This window comes from Mesoplodon mirus, assembly GCF_964341445.2.
Source record: "Mesoplodon mirus genome assembly, chromosome: 1".
Lineage (NCBI taxonomy): Eukaryota > Metazoa > Chordata > Mammalia > Artiodactyla > Ziphiidae > Mesoplodon > Mesoplodon mirus.
This window is the reverse complement of record NC_138976.1, coordinates 202,584,297-202,607,843: the sequence shown is the minus strand read 5'-3', so window position 1 is coordinate 202,607,843 and position 23,547 is coordinate 202,584,297. Positions and strand designations below refer to the sequence as shown.

General features: G+C 34.3%; 1 protein-coding gene across 1 annotated transcript in view; it reads right to left on the bottom strand.

The window, feature by feature from the left end:
• The window catches only part of LOC309807072 (E3 ubiquitin-protein ligase RLIM-like), a gene marked incomplete at both ends in the record, with an annotated part of 51,864 nt that extends 28,620 nt beyond the window's left edge, over positions 1-23,244 (bottom strand). The window contains 1 exon segment of the mRNA XM_082626284.1: positions 23,176-23,244. Within this exon segment, the coding sequence (XP_082482410.1) occupies positions 23,176-23,244 (69 nt within the window).
• Between the last annotated feature and the right edge of the window lie 303 nt (positions 23,245-23,547).

The following is a 23,547-nucleotide window of genomic DNA, read 5'->3' as shown; positions in this document are numbered from 1 at the left end:
GTGAAGAGACCACACATAGAACAACGGTCTCAATTTGCTGTCTCTAGCTGATCAAATTTATAACAATCTTCTGTTTTACTCCTGAATACTCTGACTTCTACACTAGGCATATTGAAATTTTAAAAGGGAATATGATAGAAATCACCAATCCTGAATTTGTAAAATCTTCAGTAGTGAAACTAATCACTGTGATTCTCTTAGGGATTTAATCATGCTTTTGACATATTATTATAATAAATAGAGGAAGCTCTTGGGGCTTTTAGTGGGCTCTTCCTAATAAAAATATTATTCCCTGAGACATGCAGCCAAGATGGTGATTCTGCTTGTGGCTGAGTGTACTACTTTAATGATATACTAAGAAACTAATGAAATATTTATGGACATTTGGGGCATCCTACTAGTCCTATTTGGAGGCAGACTTAAGTCAAACTGCCATTTATCATTTCATCTTCATGTCTCCACCCTGACTAGTGGAGAATAGTGGTATTGAAGGTACCAAGAATCAATACAGGGAAGGCTAAAGAGGTTGGGATGGGAAAAATTGACTTCCATTTTCTAGGTAACTTTTCTTGGCTAAGTCATTACATGTCTCCAATCATGGCGAAAAAAATGTACTATATATTGTAAAATTGACTTCTCCTTAGAAAGATGGCAAGTGAGGGTTGGAGAGTCCTTTCTTTATTGGAATCTACCATTATATCCTCATCCCACTACAAAGAAGTCCAGTTCCTTTTCAGTCAATGCCCCATTCCAAGATGCCAATTAAACTCTCATAATAAAGCAGTCATCAGAATTAAATGTTTAGTGTCATTCTATCTCAACCTGTGGATGCAAGAAGTAAGACTTTTATCACATTCACAGAAAGTTAATGATATTTTGGCATTATCTTGAGCTGGGAATTTAAGACTGGAATATTACATTCTTATTACATTGGTGTATCCTGTTGTCTTTATTTTTAATTTATTTTACTAATTTATGAAAAGAAATTTTATTGTGGTAAGAAAACGATATGCGATCTACTCTCACATTTTTAAGTGTATAATACAGCTCCTGGCAACTATCTTTCTATTCTTTGTTTCTACGAGTTTGACTATTTTAGATATCTCATATAAGTGGAATCATGCAGTATTTGTTCTTCTGTGACTGGCATATTTCACTTAGCATAACGTCTTCAGGTATATCTATATTACTGCACATGGCAGATTTTCCTTCTTTTTTAAGGCTGGACAATATTCTATTATATGTATATATCACATTTTTAAAATGTATTCATCCATCAATGGATATTTACGTTTTGTCCATATCTTGGCTATCATGAATAATGCTGCAGTGAGCATGGTAGTGCAGAAATATCTTTTAGATCTTGATTTCAAATCTTTAGACTATATACACAGAAGTGACATTGCTGGGTGACGTGATAATTCTATTTTTAAGGTTTTCAAGACCCTCCATACTATTTTTCATAGCAACTGTACCATTTTACATTCTAACCAACAGTACCCGGTAGTTCCAATTTCTCCACATCCTTACCAATACTTTATTTTTTTTTTTATTTTTATAATAGCCATCCTAACAGGTTCGGGATGATATCTCATTGTATGTTTTTTTTTGGGGGGGATTTTTTGGTCTGCTCTGTGTGGCATGTGGGATCTTAGTTCCCTGACCAGGGATTGAACCTGCACCCTCAGCAGTGAAAGCACAGAGTCTTAACCACTGGACCACCAGGGAATTCCCTCATTGTGGTTTTGATTTACATTTTTCTGATGATTAGTGATGTCGAGGATCTTTTCATATATCTGTTGACCATTCATGTATCTTCTTTGGAAAAATGTCTGTTCAAGTCCATTGCCCATTTTTAAATTGGGTTGTTTTGGGTTTTTTTTTGCTATTAAGTCATAGGAGTTTCTTATAAATTTTGAATATTAACCCCTTATCTGATACAGGGTTTGCAAGTATTTTCTTCTATTCCATAGGCTGCCTTTTCATTTTGTTGATTGTTTCCTTTGCTGTTCAGAAGGTTTTTAGTTTGATGTAGTTCTACTTGCCCATTTTTGCTTTGTTGCCTGTGCTTTTGGTGTCATATAGATAGGACATCATTGCCAAAATTAGTGTCAAGGATCTTTTCCCCTATGTTTTCTTCTAGGAGTTTTACAGTTTCAGATCTTATGTTTAAGTCTTTAATCCATTTAAAGTTGATTTTTGTGTATGATACAAGAGTCCAGTTTCATTCTTTTGCATGTGGATATCCAATTTCACCAACACCATTTGTCAGTTCTGAGAAAGAGCAAAGTTGGAGGCATAAGAGTTTCTGATTTCAAAAAATATATTACAAACCCACAGTACTCAAAACAGCATGGTACTGGCAAAAAGACAGACTAATGGAACAGAATAAAGAGACTAGAAATAAACATATGCATATACAGGCAACTGATCATTGACAAGGGAGCTAAGAATACACAATTGGGAAAGGATGCTCTCCCAGTGCCCTTAGAAGTAACCATGACACCCTACAGATTTGGAATACCCAGGGCCTTCATACTTTTTGAAAAGATAAATTTATTTATTTATTTTTGGCTCCATTGGGCCTTCATTGCTGTGCACGGGCTTTCTCTAGTTGTGGCGAGTGAGGGCTACTCTTCATTGCAGTGTGTGGGCTTCTCATTGCCGTGGCTTCTCTTGTTGCAGAGCACAGGCTCTAGGCTCATAGGCTTCAGTAGTTGTGGCACACGGGCTCAGTAGTTGTGGCTCGTGGGCTTAGTTGCTTCCCGGACCAGGGCTCGAACCCATGTCCCTTTCACTGTCAGGTGGATTCCTAACCACTGTGCCACCAGGGAAGTCCCAGGACCTTCATACTTTTACATGTGAGTTACTACTTGATTTTCCCTAGTCAGGGCACTAGTAGGCTTTAAGTTCCAGGACACTCTAAGGATACTTTTTTCTCAATTTGTTTCTTATTGCCAACTAGAGATTTACTGTCTTCAGTGCAAACCAAACTAGATAAGTGATGGCAATTTCCCCTATATCCTCAATGATCTGTTTTCTCTGATCTCTCCTGGTATCAATTTTTATGTTAGAGCAATCGGTGACTTACTCTGGGTTAATTAAGTAGAAAATAAACTATTAAAAAGATATTGGACAGTTTATGGAATCTCTAAATAAAAGATTCAACAACCAGGATTGCTGTTTGGAAGTTTAAACTTATGCCTAGGAATCATGCTGTAGAATTGGTCCAGGGAACAACCTAGTGCAAGAGTCACTGGGAAGAGACACTTCAGCTAGAACTACAAATATCAATGATAGGGGATGCTAAATACAGTAATATGAATCACTGATACATTTGTTCTGGATACTGAAAACAGTTTGTGCTTTCCACTGCCAGAATATATTCTAAGCAGTCTTTTCTTCTTGTCAGTAGCTTCTAGTCCAGTCTCCGGAATGGATATAACTGATTGTCAGAGCTAAGATCATATGCTAGCCTATGGCTTTAAAGGACACTCAGAGATTAAGTAGCTGGCATTTTCAATCTCTATAATGAGAGACAGATTCTTCCTCATAAGATGGGGATTTCCATAACTTATATATGTGTTCATACACTGGACAAAAACGAGGAGCAGAACTCTCCATTAGAGTTTATTCATGAATAAATACCACATAAGTCGTAATTTTCTTTACAATAATATTTTGGAAACAAGAATAAGGAAGTTTTATATATATATATATATATATGTGTGTGTGTATATATGGGTGTGTGTGTCTTTATAAATTCTGACTTTATATAAAGTAGGCCTTTGTTTTTTACTGTTACTGTTCTGAATGCAGAATGGGGATCCTTTTATTTACAAAGAGGAAAATGAAAACTTTTTTCTGAACTAAACTACATGAAATGTGAACATGAAGATTAACATCATCTCTGAGGCAGGAAACTCAAAATTATACTCCTCCTCAATCAATGCTATTGTCAGTTATTAGTTTTATTAATTATTAAAGGAAAATATATATCCAAGACATTCCTGCAAATAAATATTTTAGAATATGTCTGGCTTTTCCTGTACAGTGAAAATATTTTTATAATATGAAATGTAAGAACAGATGTTTTTCCAACGTAAGTTCTCGTTGCATATTCTCACATATTATAACCATATATAATTACTGTTAAATGAAAAGCCTGAATTAGATGAGTAAATTGTTACAGCCAGTGGTAAGAAAATTATTATATTGTTTTTTTAGCACAGTATTTAAATTTTATATTTAAGAAACTTTGGAGGGACTTTTCATCTAGCTAATAAGTGAGTTAATTTAAAACAGAGGAACGTTGTGAAGAGTGGCACCATGGTGTTTTTAGAATCAGAGGGATATGAATTCAAATTATTCAATGATAATTTTTGAGATCCTACCACAGCCAGGTACATGGCTTTTACATTTTCTCTAGGAATTTCATTTTCATCATCTAAACAATAGATATAAAACATTGAACTAATGAAGTTTTTGAGAGCAGAACAAATCTTAAAGGCAAGACACAAAAAGTTGAAAACCTTTCCAAGTAACTTGACTATGTTCCAGAGCAAAACTCAATAATATTTATAGAAATACAAAAATATTCATCACTACTACCAGGCAAAATTAATAAGTTATGTCATCCAACCAAAGATTACCAGGCATACAAAGGGACAGGAAAAGATGAACTAGAATAAGACTAATCACTTGAAAGTGACCCGAAACTGGCACAGATGTTAGAATGAGAAGATAAGGAAGTCAAAATAGCTCTTATAATTGTACCACACACGTTAAAAAAAGTTATGTAGAAATATAGAAGATACATAAAAGAATCAAATTTAACTTCTACAGATGAAAGCTACAGTTATTGAGATTAAAACAAAGCAAGAAACAAATCATTTGATAGGTTTTGTGTGTTTGAAACTTTGTTGTTTGAAAATTTGTTTCATTTGTTCTACCAGTCAGACTTGGTAGAAGAAACAGTGTTTCTGGGTAAGAGATGATGAAAATACCAGTACTCCAGTTAGTTCACTGTCACTCTCAGAGAGCTTAAAAGATAACTCAGTGTGGTCGAACAGTAGCCCAGAGAATAAGTTGGAGGGGGTTATTGCTGGAAGTGACAAAAGTATGACATGGCTTCCACTTTGGTGGGGTTCTTCCGTTGTAAAAGAGGCAAGAATGAGGATGAACCCTAAACTCTTCCCATGCTGAAGCCACAGAGTGAACCCATCCCATGTTATTAGAGGCCACTGATATCAGAGGCAGAAGACCAGGATCATAACTGCTAATGGGCAGATAATTGTGCTTGTAGTCAGAGGAGGGTCTCCCTCTTTCCCCCTTTTTCTTTTTAATTCTAAACTCAGGGTTATAATTAAACAAAACAGGAATTTAGAGAAGAGCATGTGGGAAGCTTTTTGGCTATTTGGAGTTGTTGCTTTGAACAAATATCCCCCCAATAAAAATAATAACATAATAATAGTGGTACATGAAATGTCCATATAGTTACTTAAACGAATTCTTTAAAATTAGATGTAATTTTTGGTCTAGACTGCAAAAGCATTAAATTTCCCTTGTAGCAGTTACTGAAAAAAATTAAACATTTAAATTTTTTTACTTCATCAAGATTGAATTTCTCAATCAAACCACATATGATTAACCTGGTTTTCCAATGTATCTTTTATAAAAGAGACATAATCTGATAATAAACATGGCATTGTTTTCTAAATTATTTTTAATGACATACATGATAGAACATGAGAGAATCTTGGCCCATTTAGCAATCCCCATACTTTTATTTTACTGGAACATATAGTTTAGGTAGAAAATATAGCCTAGTGGATTTAAAAAGAATTATCTTTGGAAATGAAAAATAATGGAACTGAAAGATTATGTATAAATTAGAGACTATAAGGATTTGATTTATTGGAAGTACAGAGTCCTTAAATTGTGCTTCTGGTTAATAAACTGGTTTTAGACATTGGAGAAATGTCTGTAATTTCTTCTACTACGGTCTGATATTTCAAGAGCTACCAAGAAAACACTGCTGAATGGCTTTAGGTCTCAGAAGTTAAGACATAAGAGAAGTCAGATATCACCACTATGGTGGTAAATTCCCTCTATGCAAAACAATTTTAAAAAATTCCACTTCTCTCATTAGAATACCACAGTACAGAATTTCCGTGGTGGCGCAGTGGTTAAGAATCCGCCTGCCAAGGCAGGGGACATGGGTTCGAGCCCTAGTCCAGGAAGATCCCACATGCCCAGAGCAACTAAGCCCGTGTGCCATAACTACTGAGCCTGCATGGCACAACTACTGAAGCCCACGTGCCTAGAGCCCGTGCTCCTCAGCAAGCGAAGACACCGCAATGAGAAAGCCACACACCACAATGAAGAGTAACCCCACTCGCCGCAACTAGAGAAAGCCCACGTGCAGCAATGAAGACCCAACGCAGCCAAAAATAAATAAAAATTAATTAATTAAAGAATAAAAAAGAATACCACAGGGCAACGTCATCATCTCCTCAAGAAAAAGTGCCATATAATTCTGTTCTCTGTCTTCAGTGTTACGCAGTAAGACAAGATTTGTTTTCTCCACGTCCCCCCTCCCTTTTTTTGGTCATTTCCCCCTCCTAGAAGAGAGCCTTAGCTTAGATGAGAAAAGAAAGTTTCTATTATCATAACACCAAATAAAGGCTATCAACATTTGAAAGAGAAATTTTGATTGTAGATGTTTAACTGAAAGATTAAAACATATTTCCGTAGGACCTTCAAGGTACCTGACCTCTCCCACAGCCTATCTTGCTGAGAAGATGAAAGGAGCCTACTGACTGCTAATCAAGCCTTGCAGAGTAAGAAGAAAGCTAAAAAAAAACCAAGGTCATGGTGAAGAGGAGAAAAGTTAGGGAGAACCTACAGAGATGCAGCTTTAAGCTGAAACATGTATAGACTTTAAATGGAAAAGAGGAAAACACTATCCATGCTCTCCACTGTTCTCTATGTGTTTTGTATTGTAAAGTAGGCTTTTCTTCTAGTAACAGACCCACTTTCATGCTCTTACAGATATTCAAGTCTACATAAATGAGGATTTATATACTTGTGGTCTTGTCTGAGATTACTGTACTGTGACATAACATATGGCTGTGCCTCCATCTAAGACTACCATAGAAATTAGCCAAGAAATACTCCACCGTTTTTCTAAACTACCAGATTGTTGCTGAGGAAGGGGAGTGCTCACAGCTTTTGTAAACTGATGTAATGAATACTCTTTCAGCAGGGGAGTAACTTGAGAAAAGTAGTAATCTTGGCCTGGAAGCACTGGCCGAGTGTCAAGTTTGAGAATGCATGGTTTAACATGAATGCCTAGGTTAATACTTTCTAGTGAGTTTATTAGTTTCCCATAGGAAAATTTCACAAGCTGTTATCAGGCTATGAAGAGAGGGAAGAAGTCTGGGGAAGGTCATTTGTGTATCTGCATCATCCAAAATGGATGATAGAAGGGAAATTAGATTGTTTATGAAGACGGAGAAAAAGTCCCTGAATGATATGGCAATATTGATGGGGGCAATGCAGTTGATACAGTATTTGGCTCCAGCTACATTTGAAACAGGGCTTGAAACTAGTGAGAAGACAGCCAGTAGGTACGTGAGAAGAAGAATGCATTGTTTAGGAATTCATGATTCTCTGCCATTCTCAAATAATTCATTGAATAATTAATTGAGAGGATGGGTAAGGGAAATTGATTAAATAAGCTTTAGAGGAATTGATATAAATTATTTAGTGGACAGTGTATATTATGATCGATTTAAGAGATTTTCAAGGGTAATTTTGACTTTAGTCCCTTAAACAATATTTTCCACTGATTTTAGCACCTAATCAAATATCAGAGTAATATTTGACTCCAATTTATGGACAGATTTGAATATACAAAATCTTAAGTAAGCTAAGAATGGAAGGCAAGCTTAAAGAGAAGTTATAAGGTATGAATACAAATTTTTCCTCTCAATAAGCAGTGCAAAAGGAGAACTACAGCTGTAGAACCCTAGAGTTTGTAGAGCTTTTCAGTGTGATTGAGCCATCAGAGATCAATGTTTTATGGTACCATAGTAGGAAATCCTATATTATGATATCATAGTACCGAAGTTAGTAATCTTATTCAATTGTGATGGTATTTTAAAAGACTAAGAAAATTAGGATGTGTGTGTGTTTGTACTAAAGGAAGTTGAAGAAGAAACTATTAATCATTAATTTACTATATCCCAAATTCAGAATTCAGAAGTTGGCATGGTATAGATTCAGGAATTTTTTTGTCTGTGTTAGATTTAAGGAAGGAGTGAATATTATTTGATACCCATAGGAAGACCAAACCTAAAGAGAATATAAATACTTTTTTCTAGGGGGATTTTTTTTTCCTTTGAAAAAATGCTTCAGGGTAACACTAGGGTCTAAACTCTTTGGGGACAGTGGCTATTGGTGAGAGTATTTGGAAGTGTAGGTATAGTTAAATAATAAACTTGATTCTTGGAGTTAAGGACTCTGAAAAAGCAAGAAAAGTTACTTCTCTAAGGGCAAGATCACCTTAAGGAAGTTAATTTGAAAATGTCATTTAACAGGTGTGAGTTTTGACACACTTCAGTGAATATGTGCACCATGTTGTTTATTGACAAGGGGAAAAGGAATTACTTATGTCATTAACAAGACCACTTCTTACCAATCTGAAAGAACTAAAGATATTTGGAGAGTTCAGATGGTATTATAATCGATTCATCCAAGATTACTCCTAGAGTGAAATAAGTGGATTGGCATTCAGCATCTATTTGATCTATAGTCATTTCCCTTTATTCGAGGTTTCATTTTCTGCTGTTTCAGTTACCCACGGTCAATCGAAGTCCAAAAGTATTAAATAGAAACTCCCAGAAATAAACAATTCATAAATTTCTGAGTAGTGTGATGAAATCTTGTATCATCCATCCACCCACCGGGGTATGGACCATCCCTTTGTCTGGCGTATCTCACCCTTTAGTCACTTAGTAGCCCTCTTCCTTATAGAACTGACTGTCTCAGTATCACAGTGCTTGTGTCCAAGTCACCCTTATCTTACTTAATAATGGCCCCAAAGCAAAAGAGGAGTGATGCTGGCAATTTGGATATGCCAAAGAGAAGCTGTAAAGTACTTTCTTTAGGTGAAAAGGTGAAAGTTCTTGGTTTAATAAGGAAAGAAAAAATCATTTGCTGAGGTTGCTAAGATCTATGGTAAGAATGAATCTTCTGTATGTGAAATTGTGAAGAAGGAAAAATAAATTCATGCTAGTTTTGCGGTCACACCTCAAATTGCAAAATTTATGGCCACAATGCATGATAAGTGCTTAGTTAAGATGGAAAAGGCATTAAATTTGTACAATAAGATATTTTGAGAGAGGAAGGGACCACATTCACATAACTTTTATTATAGCATATTGCTATAATTTTTACATTTTATTATTAGTTATTGTTAACCTCTTACTGTGCCTATCTTATAAATTTTATCATAGGTATGTAAGTATAGGAAAAAAACACAGTATATATAGGATTCGGTGCTATCTGCTGTTTCATGCAACCACTGGGGTCTTGGAATGTATACCCTGAGGATAAGGGAGCTACTGCATTTTCTAGTATACCTTCCTAAGGCAGAGGATAGAAGTTAAGAAAAAAAAAATCCCAAACCCTCTTTCAGCTTGGGATCTTTATATAAAAGAAATTCCACAAACTCAGTGCATTTATGTGAGACTTGGAATTTGAAAATAAGGAAAGGCAGTTATCCTGGTGCTTTAGCTTTTGTGGCCAGCAAGCATCACTGTGGAGACATAAGTATTCATCTGTAGCATCATTTCTGTGTACTTAACTCCCTAGGTAGTAAGCACAATAGCTGTTTTTCTTTGTGAGTTTAGATGGAAAATCTATAGACTCTATGTACATTTAATGAAAATTATGAAGCAGTAACAATTGTTACAATCACACGGGTCAAGAAATGGAACATTGGCAACAACCAAGAATCCCCTCCATGCCTTGCATCATCACAAAACCCTCCCATAGCACAAACAATAACCACTTACCTAACTGTTATGTTAACCCATTCATTGTTTTTCTTTGTAGATTTATTACTTATGTGCACATTCCTGTAATACTGTTGATAGATATTTGTGTTGTTTTCTATTTATGGCTGTCATGAACAATGTTGAACAAGATACATGTTTATATATGTATCCTAGTACACAGGAGAACACATTTCTCTAGGGAGTGAACTACTGGGTTATAGGGAAGTTTCAGGAATGAGATGCTGAGTCACAGAGAATATATGTCCTTAAACCACAAGATAATGACAAGTGGTCAAATCAACTTACACTTCCAACAGTGGTGGTGACATATTTAAATTCCTTGACAGTAGTTGTTATCATTTATTTTAATATTTCCTATCTAATCTGTGTGTAGTGGTACCTCATTATGGTGTGAATTTTAGTTTTCATGATTACTAGTGAAAATATAAATATTTTACAATTTTAAATATAGTTATTGGCTTTTGGGATTTGCTGTTTTTTGAAGGGTCTATTGAATTTTTGGCCTACTTTTCTATTGGGTTATTTGCCTTTTTATTCTTGTTTTTAAGAGTTTATTTCATTTTTTAATTGAAGTATAGTTGATTTACAATATTATATTACTTTCAGATGTAGAACATAGTGATTCAATATTTTTATAGATTATACTCCATTTAAAGTTATTATAAAATATTGGCCATATTTCCTGAACTGTAAATATATCTTTGTAGCTGATTTATTTTACACATTTTATACCTCTTTATCCCCTACCCCTATCTTGCTCCTTCCTCCTTCTCTTTCCCCACTGGTAACCACTAGTCTGTTCCCTATAACTGTGAGTCTATTTCAGTTTTGTTATATTCATTCATTTTATTTTTTAGATTCCACATATAAATGATAACATACAGTATTTGTCCTTCTCTGTCTGACTTATTTCACTAATCATAATACCCTCCATGTCCATCCATGTTGTTGCAAATGGCAGAATTTCTCTCTTTTTCATGGCTGAGTAATATTTCTGTGTGTGTGTGTGTGTATCACACCACATGTTATTTATTCATTTGGCTGTTAGCAGGCACTTAGGCTTCTTCCATATCTTGGCTATTGTAAATAATGTACATAATGCTGCTGTGAACATTGGGTGCATTCATCTTTTTGGATTAGTATTTTCGTTTTCTTTGGATATATACCCAGGAGTGGAATTGCTGGATCTTATGGTAGTTCTAATTTTAGTTTTTGAGAAACCTTCATACTGTTTTCCATAGTGGCTGCACCAATTCATATTCCTACCAGCAGTGCACTAGGGTTCCCTTTTCTCCACATCCTTGTCAACATTTGTTATTTGTAGTCTTTTTGATGATATCCATTCTGACAGGTATGAAGTGATATCTCATGGTGGTTTTGATTTGTATTTCTTTGTTGATTAGTGATGTGCATCTTTTCATGTGCCTATTGGCCACGTGTATGTATTCTTTGGAAACATGTCTATTCAGGTCTTCTGCCCATTTTTCATTGTTTTTTGTAAATATTGAGTTTTATGGGATGTTCATATATTTTAGATATTAACCCCTTATAGGTCATATCATTTGCAAATATTTTCTGCCATTTAGCAGGTTGTCTTTTCATTTTGTCAGTGGTTTCCTTTTCAGTGCAAAAGCTTTTAAGTTTATTTAGGTCCCATTTGTTTATTTTTGCTTTGGTTTCCTTTGTCTTAGGAGACAGATCCAAAATAATATTGCTATTATTTATGTCAGAGTGTTTTGCCTATGTTTTCTTCAAGGAGTTTTATGGTTTCTGAACTTGTATTTAGGTCTTTAATCCATTTTGATTTTATTTGTGTATATGATGTGAGAAAGTGTTCTAATTTAATTGTTTCACAAGTAGCTGTCCAGTTTTCCCATCACCACTTATTGAAGAGACCTTTTTCCTATTGAACATTCTTGCCTCCTTTGTCTTAGATTAATTGACCATAAGTGTATATAGGTTTATTTCTGGTCTCTCTATTCTGTTCCATATGTCTGTTTTGGTGTCAGTACCATACTGTTTTGATTACTGTAGGTTTGTACTATAGTCTGAAGTCAGGGCGTGGGATACCTCCAGCTTTATTCTTTTTAAGTTCTTTTCACGTTTTGAATTGTAGTCTCTCTATTGGTTTTATATGTTGCAATGATCTTTTCAAACTCTGTGGCATGACCTCTCTTTTAACTATCTTTGTGTTTTCTTTTGTTGGAAAATATTTCTTAATTTAATGTGGGTAAATACATCAATCTTTTCCTTTAAAGCTTATATTTTTTTCCATCTTTCTACTTTGTGGCTTAAAGATAGCCTCCTATATTGTCTTTTAAAATATATTTGGTACCATTTCACATATAGGTCATTAATCCATCTGGAAATAATTTTGTTTACAATATGATACAATTTCAAGTATTTTTTCTTTATGGATACCCTAGTGCTCAGCATTTTTTAATCGAAAAGTTTGTTATGTCTTTGTTGAGGTGCTGTGATACCTCTGTTATACAGAGGTGTCATATGTATGTGTGTGTGTGTGTGTACATATATATACATATGATTTTGTTTTAATAATATATGTTTTGGTTTGTTTTTCTGTGTCTCTATTAAGTCTTCTTTTGGTTCATTTGTTTGTCTCTGTATCAAAACTGCACCCTCTTTGTTACTATAGCTTTATAAGAACACTAAATATTCAGTAGAACAACTTTTCCCACATTTATATTATTCTTCAAGTGTGTGGTGGGCTTTTGTAATCTGTATAAATTTTTAAAGAAGTTTTTCAGGTCCAAAACAAAATCTTTGGCATTTTCACTTAGATTTTGCTTACTCTATAACTTAATCTTTAGAGACTTAACATCTTTTCACTATTAAGATATCCAACTTATAAACACAAAATATATCTCTATTCATTTCTGATTTCTTCAAGGTCTTTGAAAAGCTGTCTGTAAAGGCTTTGTATATCTTATTGGATTTATTGCTACTTCAGCTTTTTGGTGCTATCTAAAAGGATTTCTTTCTTTTTACTATCACTTTCTGTTTGATGCTATTATATAAAAACACAATTTATTTTTATTGATTTTTATCTAGAAATCTTAAGAAGCTCTCTTACAAATCCTAGCAATTTCCTGTACATTATTTTGTATTTTCTCTGTACACAACCATATCATATATAAATAGAACAAGTTGTGTGTTTTCTTTTCTAATCCTTAGACATTTTAGTTCTTTTTCTTGACTTTCTCCACTGGCTAAACTCTCAAGTACAATAGTGAATAGAGTGGTGACAGGGGGCATCCTTGTCTTCTTCCTGATCTTTAAATCTTTCATCATCTCACCTGTATCTATAATGTTACTCTATGGTCGATTGCTAATTTTCATTTAATAAAGTTTGTTTCTACTTTGATAAGATTAGTTGCAGGTTTTTGTAAAATCATACATGACTGGTGAAATTATAAGAAACTTTTGATTTAATTTTTTTGTATGTTTAGTTTTATTAATTTTGTTGTGTAAAATAATTTTGGTTGTCTGTCATGAAATTAGCTTTTTATATTGGACTCAGTTTGCTTATATTATATTTATCATCTGTTTTCCTGGGTAAGGTCACCTCTAATTATGCTTTCTTATACTACCCTTTCCTGTCTTGAAATGAAGAATATATTCAAAAGTACTTGAATAGTGTTCCCTCTTTCTATTCTCAAAGAGTTTGTGTACTACTGGAATTCTTCCTTTCTTTAGAACACACTAGTGAAAAATCTTGGATTTCAGCTTTCTTCATGGTGAGAGTAGTGAGTGCTGATTCAATGTCTGTAATGTATAAATGTATGTATAAATTTCTATTTCTGTTTGAATCTATTTTGAGGTTATATTTTTCTAGGGGACTGTGACTTTTATAAAATTTAAAATTTATTTGAAAACACTTTGTTCATTTTTTCCTTTGTAAAGTCTGTAACATGTATGTGATATATGACCCTTTTACCTTTCTGATATTGGTTTCTTGCGCTTTCTATCTTTTTTTATTCTTTTTTGGTCTTGAGAAGCCTCTCAAGTAGATAGCCAATTTTATTAGTATTTTCAAAGAGCCAAGTGTTAGCATTTGAATTTGTGTTGTTTATTTTCTATGTCATTAATTTCTGCTCTTGCATTTATTATTTACTTCTTCCACTTTCTTTGGGTATGTCTCTTGAAGAGAGCACATAGTTCCATGTAATTTTATGCAATCTGACACTTATTTTCTTTTCATTTGGAGCAGCCAATCCATTTGCATTAAATGTAGTTACTAATTTGGTTTAAATCTTCCTTTTTTTCCTACTTGTCTAAATCCTTTCATATTTTTCTTTTTCTTCTGGAATCATGAAATATTTATAACAGTCTACTTTTACTCTATTAAGTTTGAAACTGTAAGCTCTATTTTATTATTTAATGACAATTTCTGTCAGAATTTACTAAATATTTAGAGCTGAAAAAAAAAAAAACCTTGCTGGGAACCTGTAAATCAATACTTGTAATCTGTGTCACACACACACACACACAGAGACACACACATATTTGAAAGGAAACTTATTAGAAATTAATTAGCTAAGTTTGCAACATAAGAATTAATTAGATTGTGCCATAGAAGAAGAGATAATTAATAAAACAAGTAGGACAAACAGAAAACAAACTTTAGACGGTATCAATAATCTCCAACTTGTAGGAGGACTCACACTTCACACTATTTAAAAAAATAGTGGTAGGACAGTAAAATGGTGTCACTCAATTGAAAACCATCTAAGCAGTTCCTCCAACAGTTAAACATGAAATTACCATATGACCCAGCAATTCTACTCCTAGATGTATACCCAAGAGAAATGAAAACCTATGTTCACACCAATTGAAGAAGAATGTTTATAGCAACATTTTTCATAGTAGCAAACAAGTGGAAACAGCCAAAATGTCCATCAGCTGATAAATGGATGAACAGAATTGGTATGTCCATACAATGAAATATTACTTGGTTATAAAAAGGAATGAAATACTGATGCATGCTATCACTTAGATGAACCTTCAAAATATTATGCTAAGTAAAAAAGTCAGTCACAAAAGACCTTATATTGTATGATTCTCTTTCTATGAAATGTCCAGAATAGTGAAATCTACAGAGACAGAAGATAGATTAGTGGTTGCTTAGAGCTTGTGGCAAGTAGGGTGGGAATATAGGGAGGTGATGCCTAAAGAATATTAGATTTGTTTTTTGAAGTGATAAAAATGTTCAAAATTGACTGTAATGATGGTTGCACTTATATGAGAATATACTCAAAATCACTGAAATATATAAATAGGTGAATTCTATGGTATGTGAATTATATGTCAGTAAAAAATGGGATCTAAATAGACAATAGAGAGGATCAGTAAACTTCAATTTTGTTTCTTTGAAAATATAAAGAATGGTATTTTTTTATGTTCATAGAAGAGGAAGGCACAAACAAAACTATGAAAGAAAAGGGGTTTTATTTACATATATTTGGAGTTTTACTAATTATAGGAATAAAGTAAAGAGTATTATGCCATTAATATGAAAATTTATAAAAAATTGAATTAAAAAATAAAATTAGCACAATTGTCTTAAGAGGAAATAGATAAACATAGTATACTAACAACTTTTACATGAATAGGATAGTCTGGTCAAATGTCTACAAATCAGCAAACAAAAACACCAGGACCAGACATTTTAAAAGTGACTTTGCAAATCCTTCAGGGCTCAAATTAACCTTGATCTTATATAAAATTTTTCAGAGAGTGAAACAAGAGGGTATACTCACTTTTTCAATGTACAATAGCCAAACCAAAACAAATAAATAAATAAAATATACAACACATCCATTTATAGTAATCAATAAAACTATTCCAAATAAAATATTAACACAAGATTAATTTATATGTACCGAAGCAAAAGCCAGTGGAAAATATATGTGAAAACAAAAAAAGAGGTGGAAAATGTCTGCATACAAAATATAAGAAAATCTGTAATCTCTGAACTTGCTGGATGACTGACGTACAAAAACCAATAAGAATTTAAAATATTAGCAACAACCAGTAAGAAAATGTACTACTATTAGTAAATACTATTCCATTAATACTTTTACTATTAAGTAAAAATATCATTCACAATAAAACAATAAATATCAGGTATTTGAGAATAAATATAATGTGAGTCAAATATTCATAGAGAAAATGAAGCTTTCTTAAAGGATGTAAAAAATTAAATGGAACACTTTGTAATATTCTTTGAAAACATGAATCAATATCTTATAATTGACCATGGCAATAACTTGTGTATGCATTGCTATTACAATGAAAATTGCAATAGATATTTTCATAAGCCATGACAAGCTAAATCTAAAGTTTATATGGGAGAGAAGTGTATTAGGCAGAGTTCTCCAGAGAAACAGAAGCAGAGCCAATAGGACATGTGTATGTGCAAAAAATCTGCAGGGCAGGGCAACAGGCTGGAGACCCAGGGAAGAGCTGATATTGCAGTGTGAGTCCAAAGGCAGTCTGCTGGCAGAATTCCCTCTTTTTGAGGGGCCGTCAGCCTTTTTTCTATTAAGACTTTCAACTGATTGGGTTAAATGTTAATCTCATCTAAAAAATTCTTCACACAAATATCATGAATAATGTTTGACCAAATGTCTGGTTACCGTGTCTTAGCCAAGGTGACCATTAGGTATAAGTAGGGAGTTGAAAGTAGCCAAAAATTTTTGAAGAAGATGTGTAAACATTAAGAAACATGAAGAAAGGGCAACCTATGCTACCTGATATAAACACTTAAAGTCATATTAATTAAAACAGTGTGGTACTGGCACAGCAAAGGTATAGACAAACAAAATTGAACAGAATATAGGGCCCAGGAACATAGATAGATTAAAAAAAAGACTAATGTGGTAACATTACAGATGTGTGGAGAAAGGATGAACCTTTTAATAAATGGTGTTGAGATTATTGGAAATTCATATGGACAAAGGGTTAGACCCCTATCTTAAAGAAATGAGAAAATAAATTCCAGTTCAAATCAAAAATTAAATATGAAAGAAAAAACATTAATACTTTAAAAGCAAAATATGGATATAGCTTTATGAAATCAGGTTAGGGAAAGGTTTCTTAAAGACAACATTTAAACAATCACAAAGTATGAAGAAAAGCTGAACAGATTATTTGACATTAATATTGAAACATTTCCACAGCAGTATAGACAAATGGACAAATAAAAACACAAAAGAATAAATCTGGGTGGCCACGAAAATTATAATAGAAAGGTCAGCCTCTCTATCATTAAGGAAGTTCTTATTTATCTACATTAAAAGCTAGGTGCATTGGAATTTTAATGTAGTGCTGTTTATAAAAAGGTGGATGTTACCTAAATTCCCTTCTTAAAGGTAATTGATAAATAAATTATGGTTTGTTCTCAAAAGTAATATTATACAATAGGTAAATTGAATGAAATGTTTTTGTGTGTATTAACATGGGTGGATCATAATAACATAATGTGGATTTAAAAAATAAATTGCAGTTACAAAAAGAGTATGTAGGTTTACAAATATATGAACTGAAGGGATGGGTGTGTGTGTGTTTGTGTATGTATGTGAGAGAGCGAGAGACAGTGTGTTCATGAGTTTTTGTGTGTGTTAAATAAGAATATATATGTAGTCAGATATGGCAACATGAACATAGATTTACATATCTTTTGGTTAGAGATCTCTCTAATGATTGGGGATGATCTGAAGCGAAATGCAGGAATCAGATCTTTGGAAATATGGTCAGGCTCCACGTGAAGTTTTGAAAATTTACCACTTTAAATAAACATTTTCTTCTCTGAGTCTGTTAAGATTTATTGCAAGTTCGATCTAATGAGCTGTATAGTAGAATGAACTTTTCAAAGTATGCTTGGTGAGGGATAGATTTCAGATCATTGATTGTTCCCTTAAAGACTAAGGCTATTTGGTGAGGAGGCTCCAAAACAAGGATTTTGTCGATATATAAATCTGTTTTCTTGAAGAGCTAATTATTTGTAGTTATGGCAGTATAATTTACTGAAGCTTTAATTTGTGTTTATTTTCCCCAATAACTCTATTACCACCACTTCAAGATGGTAGTTAACATTTGCTGTTAATTACTTCAGGGGAGATTTGTGTTAGGGTGAAAAGCTGGTGTTTCCTGGAATTGACCGATTTTCCTTTGTTCTTTGAAAAGCACAAATACTTTGAAAGAATAATGTTAGGTGAGAGAGAGAGAGAGAGGAAACAGAGGAGAGCCATTGAGACTCCAAAGGAAGAGGGATAGATGTCCCTGAGGCTAGAGAAGGGACATATCTTCATGTAGCAGAAAACTTAAACATTCACTATGGCAATGTGAAAATAGGGCATGTCTCCAGATATACAGAAAGATTTCTGAAACAGTGGTTATGCACTTCAATGCAAGTAATATGGGTTCAGGCACCAACTTTCCTGTTATTCCAGTTTATCAGTGAAGCAGTAGAGTCAGCAGATTTAAAGCCACCATGAAAGTTCAACAAGATATATCTTTTGTTTAAGGCCCAAATACAGAGCCTCTACCACACTTTCTAGGGTTATTTTAAGCCTCTAGAATGTTCATGTGACCTAATGAAAGAAATGGATTCTTGACTGATGACAAACTGGTAGAGTTTCTTCTTTGCCTGATGGGATGAGGGCTTACATTATTATTAAATTTGAAATAAAAGAAGTAAATAAATGAGCCTCTTCTTGACCAATCACTTGAAATTCACTTTAATGAGAATACCAATATGGTGTTGTAGAATAACAAAATCTCATGCAAAAAGGGAGCCTAGAGATCACTCCATCCAGCCTACCATTTTGTAAATAAGGAACCTGAAATTGATCAAATGTGGACAACTTGCCCGAACTTAATATTCTGGTAATTAATCAAGCTGCGATTCAAACTCAGGTCTTTGGATTCCAGGTCTAGTTTATTTTTCCCATTATATTAGGCTTTGTTTAAATAAATATAATTTTAAAAGTACATGATACCTTTACTCACTGTGGGACAGTATTCCAACATGAAGGTTTTATTTCTATTTGCCTTTCCTTGAACCTAGGACAGTTGAGGACGACACACACACACACACACACACACACACACCACTCAGTAAATCTTCATTGCTTGGACTATCAATCCATTGTTATTTTAGCATTTCCTTCAGAGATATGATGCATCCTAAGAAGGTATATTTTCAAATAGCATATTTCAGATGAATTATCTAAATGTGTGGGGGTTAGTTCCTGAAAATCTATTTCTCAGTTAATTGCTAGTTAATGTTTTTCTATTTTTACCACCTTAATCTGCTATCCTTTACCTGGGCTCTTATAAAGGGCCTTCTAAAGTTTCTTCTTGAATCCTTGTTTACTTGTCTATAGGAAACTCCCCATAGATAATCTTTGTGTGTGTGTGTGTGTGTGTGGTACGCAGGCCTCTCACTGCTGTGGCCTCTCCTGTTGCGGAGCACAGGCTCCGGATGCACAGGCTCAGTGGCCATGGCTCGTGGGCCCAGCCGCTCCGCAGCATGTGAGATCTTCCCGGACCGGGGGACGAACCCGTGTCCCCTGCATCGGCAGGCGGACTCTCAACCACTGCGCCACCAGGGAAGCAGCCCCCAATAGATAATCTTACAAAAATAAATTAGATCATTTTTCTCCCATGTTTAAGCCTCCAAACCCAACTCTGCATTGCACTATCCTATTGTAATTGAATAAAATCAATATTTCTCACCATTGACTAAAAAGCTTACATGATATGGCATCTCCCAAATACTCCTTTGTTTGGTCTGCTATGACAAAAATACCATAGACTGTCTTTTTCTGTCTTATATCACTTATATATGGAATCTAAAAAAGCCAAAGTCATAAAAGCAAAGAGTAGAATGGTGGTTTCCAGGGCTGGGGGTGGGGGAATTGGAAAAATGTTGGTCAAAAGATATAAACTTGCAACTGGTATTGATAGATAAATAAGCCCTGGAGATTTAATGCACAGCATAGTGATTACAGTCAACAATACTGTACTATAAACTTCAAAGTTGCTAAGAGACTAGATCATAATTATTCTCACCACAAAAAAATGATAATTGCGTGACATGATAGAGGTGTTAGCTAATGCTACTGGTGGTAATCATACTGCAATATACAAATGTATCAAACCAACAAGTGTACACCTTGCACTTACATAATGTTATATTTCAACTATATCTCAATAAAAAATACTATAGGCTGGGTGGCTTAAACACAAATATTTGTTTCTTATAATTCTGAAGTAGTATTTCCCCTAAATACTACTTCACTATTGAGTTGTAAGATCATCTTACATATCCTGGATGCCAGTCTATGTTATGTATATATCTATATCTATATCTATATCTATATCTCATGAATATTTTCTCTAATCTGTGGCTTGCCCTTTCATTTTCTAATGGTGTCTTTAAAATTGCAGAAATTTAAAATTTTAATGTAGTTATAATTTTTTTTTATAATTATCAAAATGCTATTTTTAAAATTCTGAGGTAACGTGTTTTTAATTATAAATTGAAAAGCAGATAGTATAGGTATGTGATTTTGTATCTCATGCAGAATTTGGCAGTCTGGTAGCTTGTGAATATTTTCTATTTGTACTATTATTGCATGTATGAATTTATTTACGATAAATATACTTATGTGATACATAGAGAATATTTAAATTGTCAGGATTTGCTATTTCCCCATAACCTTTCTCCTCTCAATACTCTGAGGACTTGAAATGTTTCCTTTCTTAGTTGGTACAAGGCCTTTGTTGAGGTGGGGGGTGGACGGGAGAGAGATACAAAGAATGTAAAGAATACAAATAATAGCCCAGGTTATTCTCTATGAGGAAGAATGAAAGAGGGCAGAGGGGTAAGAAGGATAGGGAACAATAAAGGAAGGGTGAGGACAGGAGAGAAGAGGTAAAAGGAAAGAGCAGTCACTATCAGGAATGGGATTTAGGAAAGGGAGTGTGTAAAAAATCGTTCGGAATCCTAGCTGTGTGCTGCCTCCATCTTTAAAACAAATCAACATGATCTTCAGTGCTTTCTGGAGGTTGGTTTCTGTTTGTGTGCATTATCATACCTAGGCTGTGATATATTTGACATCCTAAATTTTCATGGAGTTTATTTCCCACTCTGACATCTATGTATCTTACTGACACAACTTGAGTACTTCCTACTTTTTCTCATGTCCAATCACCATAAACTCATCAATACAAGGGACTATCATAATGCTTTTGTGATATCCAGATGACTAATCTCCCTATGGACTATAATATTATAGACATCGGGAGACTTGGCATAGCACTCTGGTAAGACAGAGTTTGAGTGTACTTCTGTGTCTGTCAGATAGAAGTAAACTGCTCCTTTATCTTTGCTGTTTGATGTGGAGACAACTATTCGCCAGATCAATAGCTGTATATCAGGAGTTAGAGATGTTTTGATTTGTTCCAGGAAAAAAAGGCCCATAAAATCCAGCAGCTTTGATTAGAATTAGTACCTCATTATCTTATGATAATCAACAATCATTGTCCATGACTTATTTGCCTTTTTTACAGGCCAAACAGATTATTTAAATGGGGCAGGTGATGGAGATTACCATCTGCATGGTTATTTTAGTCTCTGCAAATTCCCCAGATATGTGCTATTGCTATTTTTTGGTATTGTTTTCATGTAGGGACAGTTCCAGGAGCTTCCACTTGGCCCTTCCTATGTATTTTTTTCCAGTTGTGGCAAAATATGCATGACATAAAAGTTACCATCTTAACCATGTGTAGGTGTACCATTTAGTGGCATCAAGTACATTCACGTTGTTGTGCAACCATCATTACCATTCATCTCCCGGACTTTGTTCATCTTCCCAAACTGAAACTCTGTACCCATTAAACAACACCTCTCCATTCATCACTGCACCCAGACCCTGGCAATCACCATTCTATTATCTGTCTATATAAATTTGACTACTCTAGTACCTCATATGACTGGAATCACAGTATTTGTGTTTTCGGTTCTGGCTTATTTCATTTAGCATAATGAATTCAAAGTTCATCCGTATCGTAGTGTGTGTCAGAATTTTTTTACCTTTTAAGGGTCATTAATATTCCATTGTATGTATATACTACATTTTGTTTATCCATTCCTCTGTTGATGGACATTTAGGTTGTTTCCATTTTTTGGCTATTGTGAATAGTGCTGCTAAGAACATGAAATTACAAACATCTGTTCAAGTCCCTGCTTTTAATTCCTTTGGATATATACTCTGAAGTAGAATAGCTAGATCGTATGGTAATTCTGTTTAATTTTTTGAGGAACTGCAATGGAGAAGGGTTCAGATTTCTACACATCCATGCGAATACTTGTTATTTATTATTGTATTTAATAATAGCTATCCTAATGGGTGTCAGGCAGTAGCCGTTCTTAATGGCACTTACCTTGTTTGAGAGTTCTGTCATTTTCCAAGTATGTGTACTCCAAAAATATATTCAGATATGGGGAAATATAGAGTAGGTCACTGCACAGGATTTCTAGTGAGGTGAACTTGTGTCAAAATTCCAATTATCACATGGCTTCCTTAAGCCCTATTATGACCTGAAGACCACAGTGATGTTTGGAACCTCAGGTGTGTAAATTTATCTTAATAATCTCTGAAAAATTCTGAGTTTTCCACTTTTCTTTCTAAACATTCCCCCTGGAAAATTGTAAACCCCTTTGAGGTAGACCTGGAGAAAAAAAAATCACACTCTATACTTTTGACAGTGTTGCAGCAAAGTTTCTGAAGCTGTTGTAGCCACCTGATCTCTGGTTTAGGTCTGGGCGAGGCTGTAATTTTCATTCCTGGAAAATCAATGCAGGTTTCTGCTCATTGTGCTTGAATTTTATTTTCATTTATACACTTCAAGCCTGCTCATCAATGTAATCCCCAGTGTAAATGTGATTAATCTGTTACTGCTGGAAGTCATTTTGGGTGAAAATAGTGCCACTCTGCCCTGCTGACCTTTATGATAATTGCACTCACCTTGTTTCTCATATTAAATGCTACCACTTAACCTCTGCTACTCTGTAACCCCATATTCCTGTTAAAAGCACGGGGACCATTTCATTGGTGCTATCCCGCATTGTCATCATTAGCCCCCAGAAGACAGATGCCACAGAGGTTTTCAAGGATGCTTGTATTTCTCTCATCAAAGAATGTCTTAATGTCTTGAAGAAGAATGTTATCGATGACCTCTGTGGGGGCATAACTGTGGGATAGTTGAGTGGGTTTTACATAATTAATCCACTCCAACATTCTCATTTAAGTACATGGATTCCTTTGTCTACATTCTGTCAGATAAATTATGGCATCTTGCCCTCTTTGAATGTTGCTGACTATTGAATCTATGTTTCAGTCAGCCAAACAAGCCAACGATTAGAGCCAAT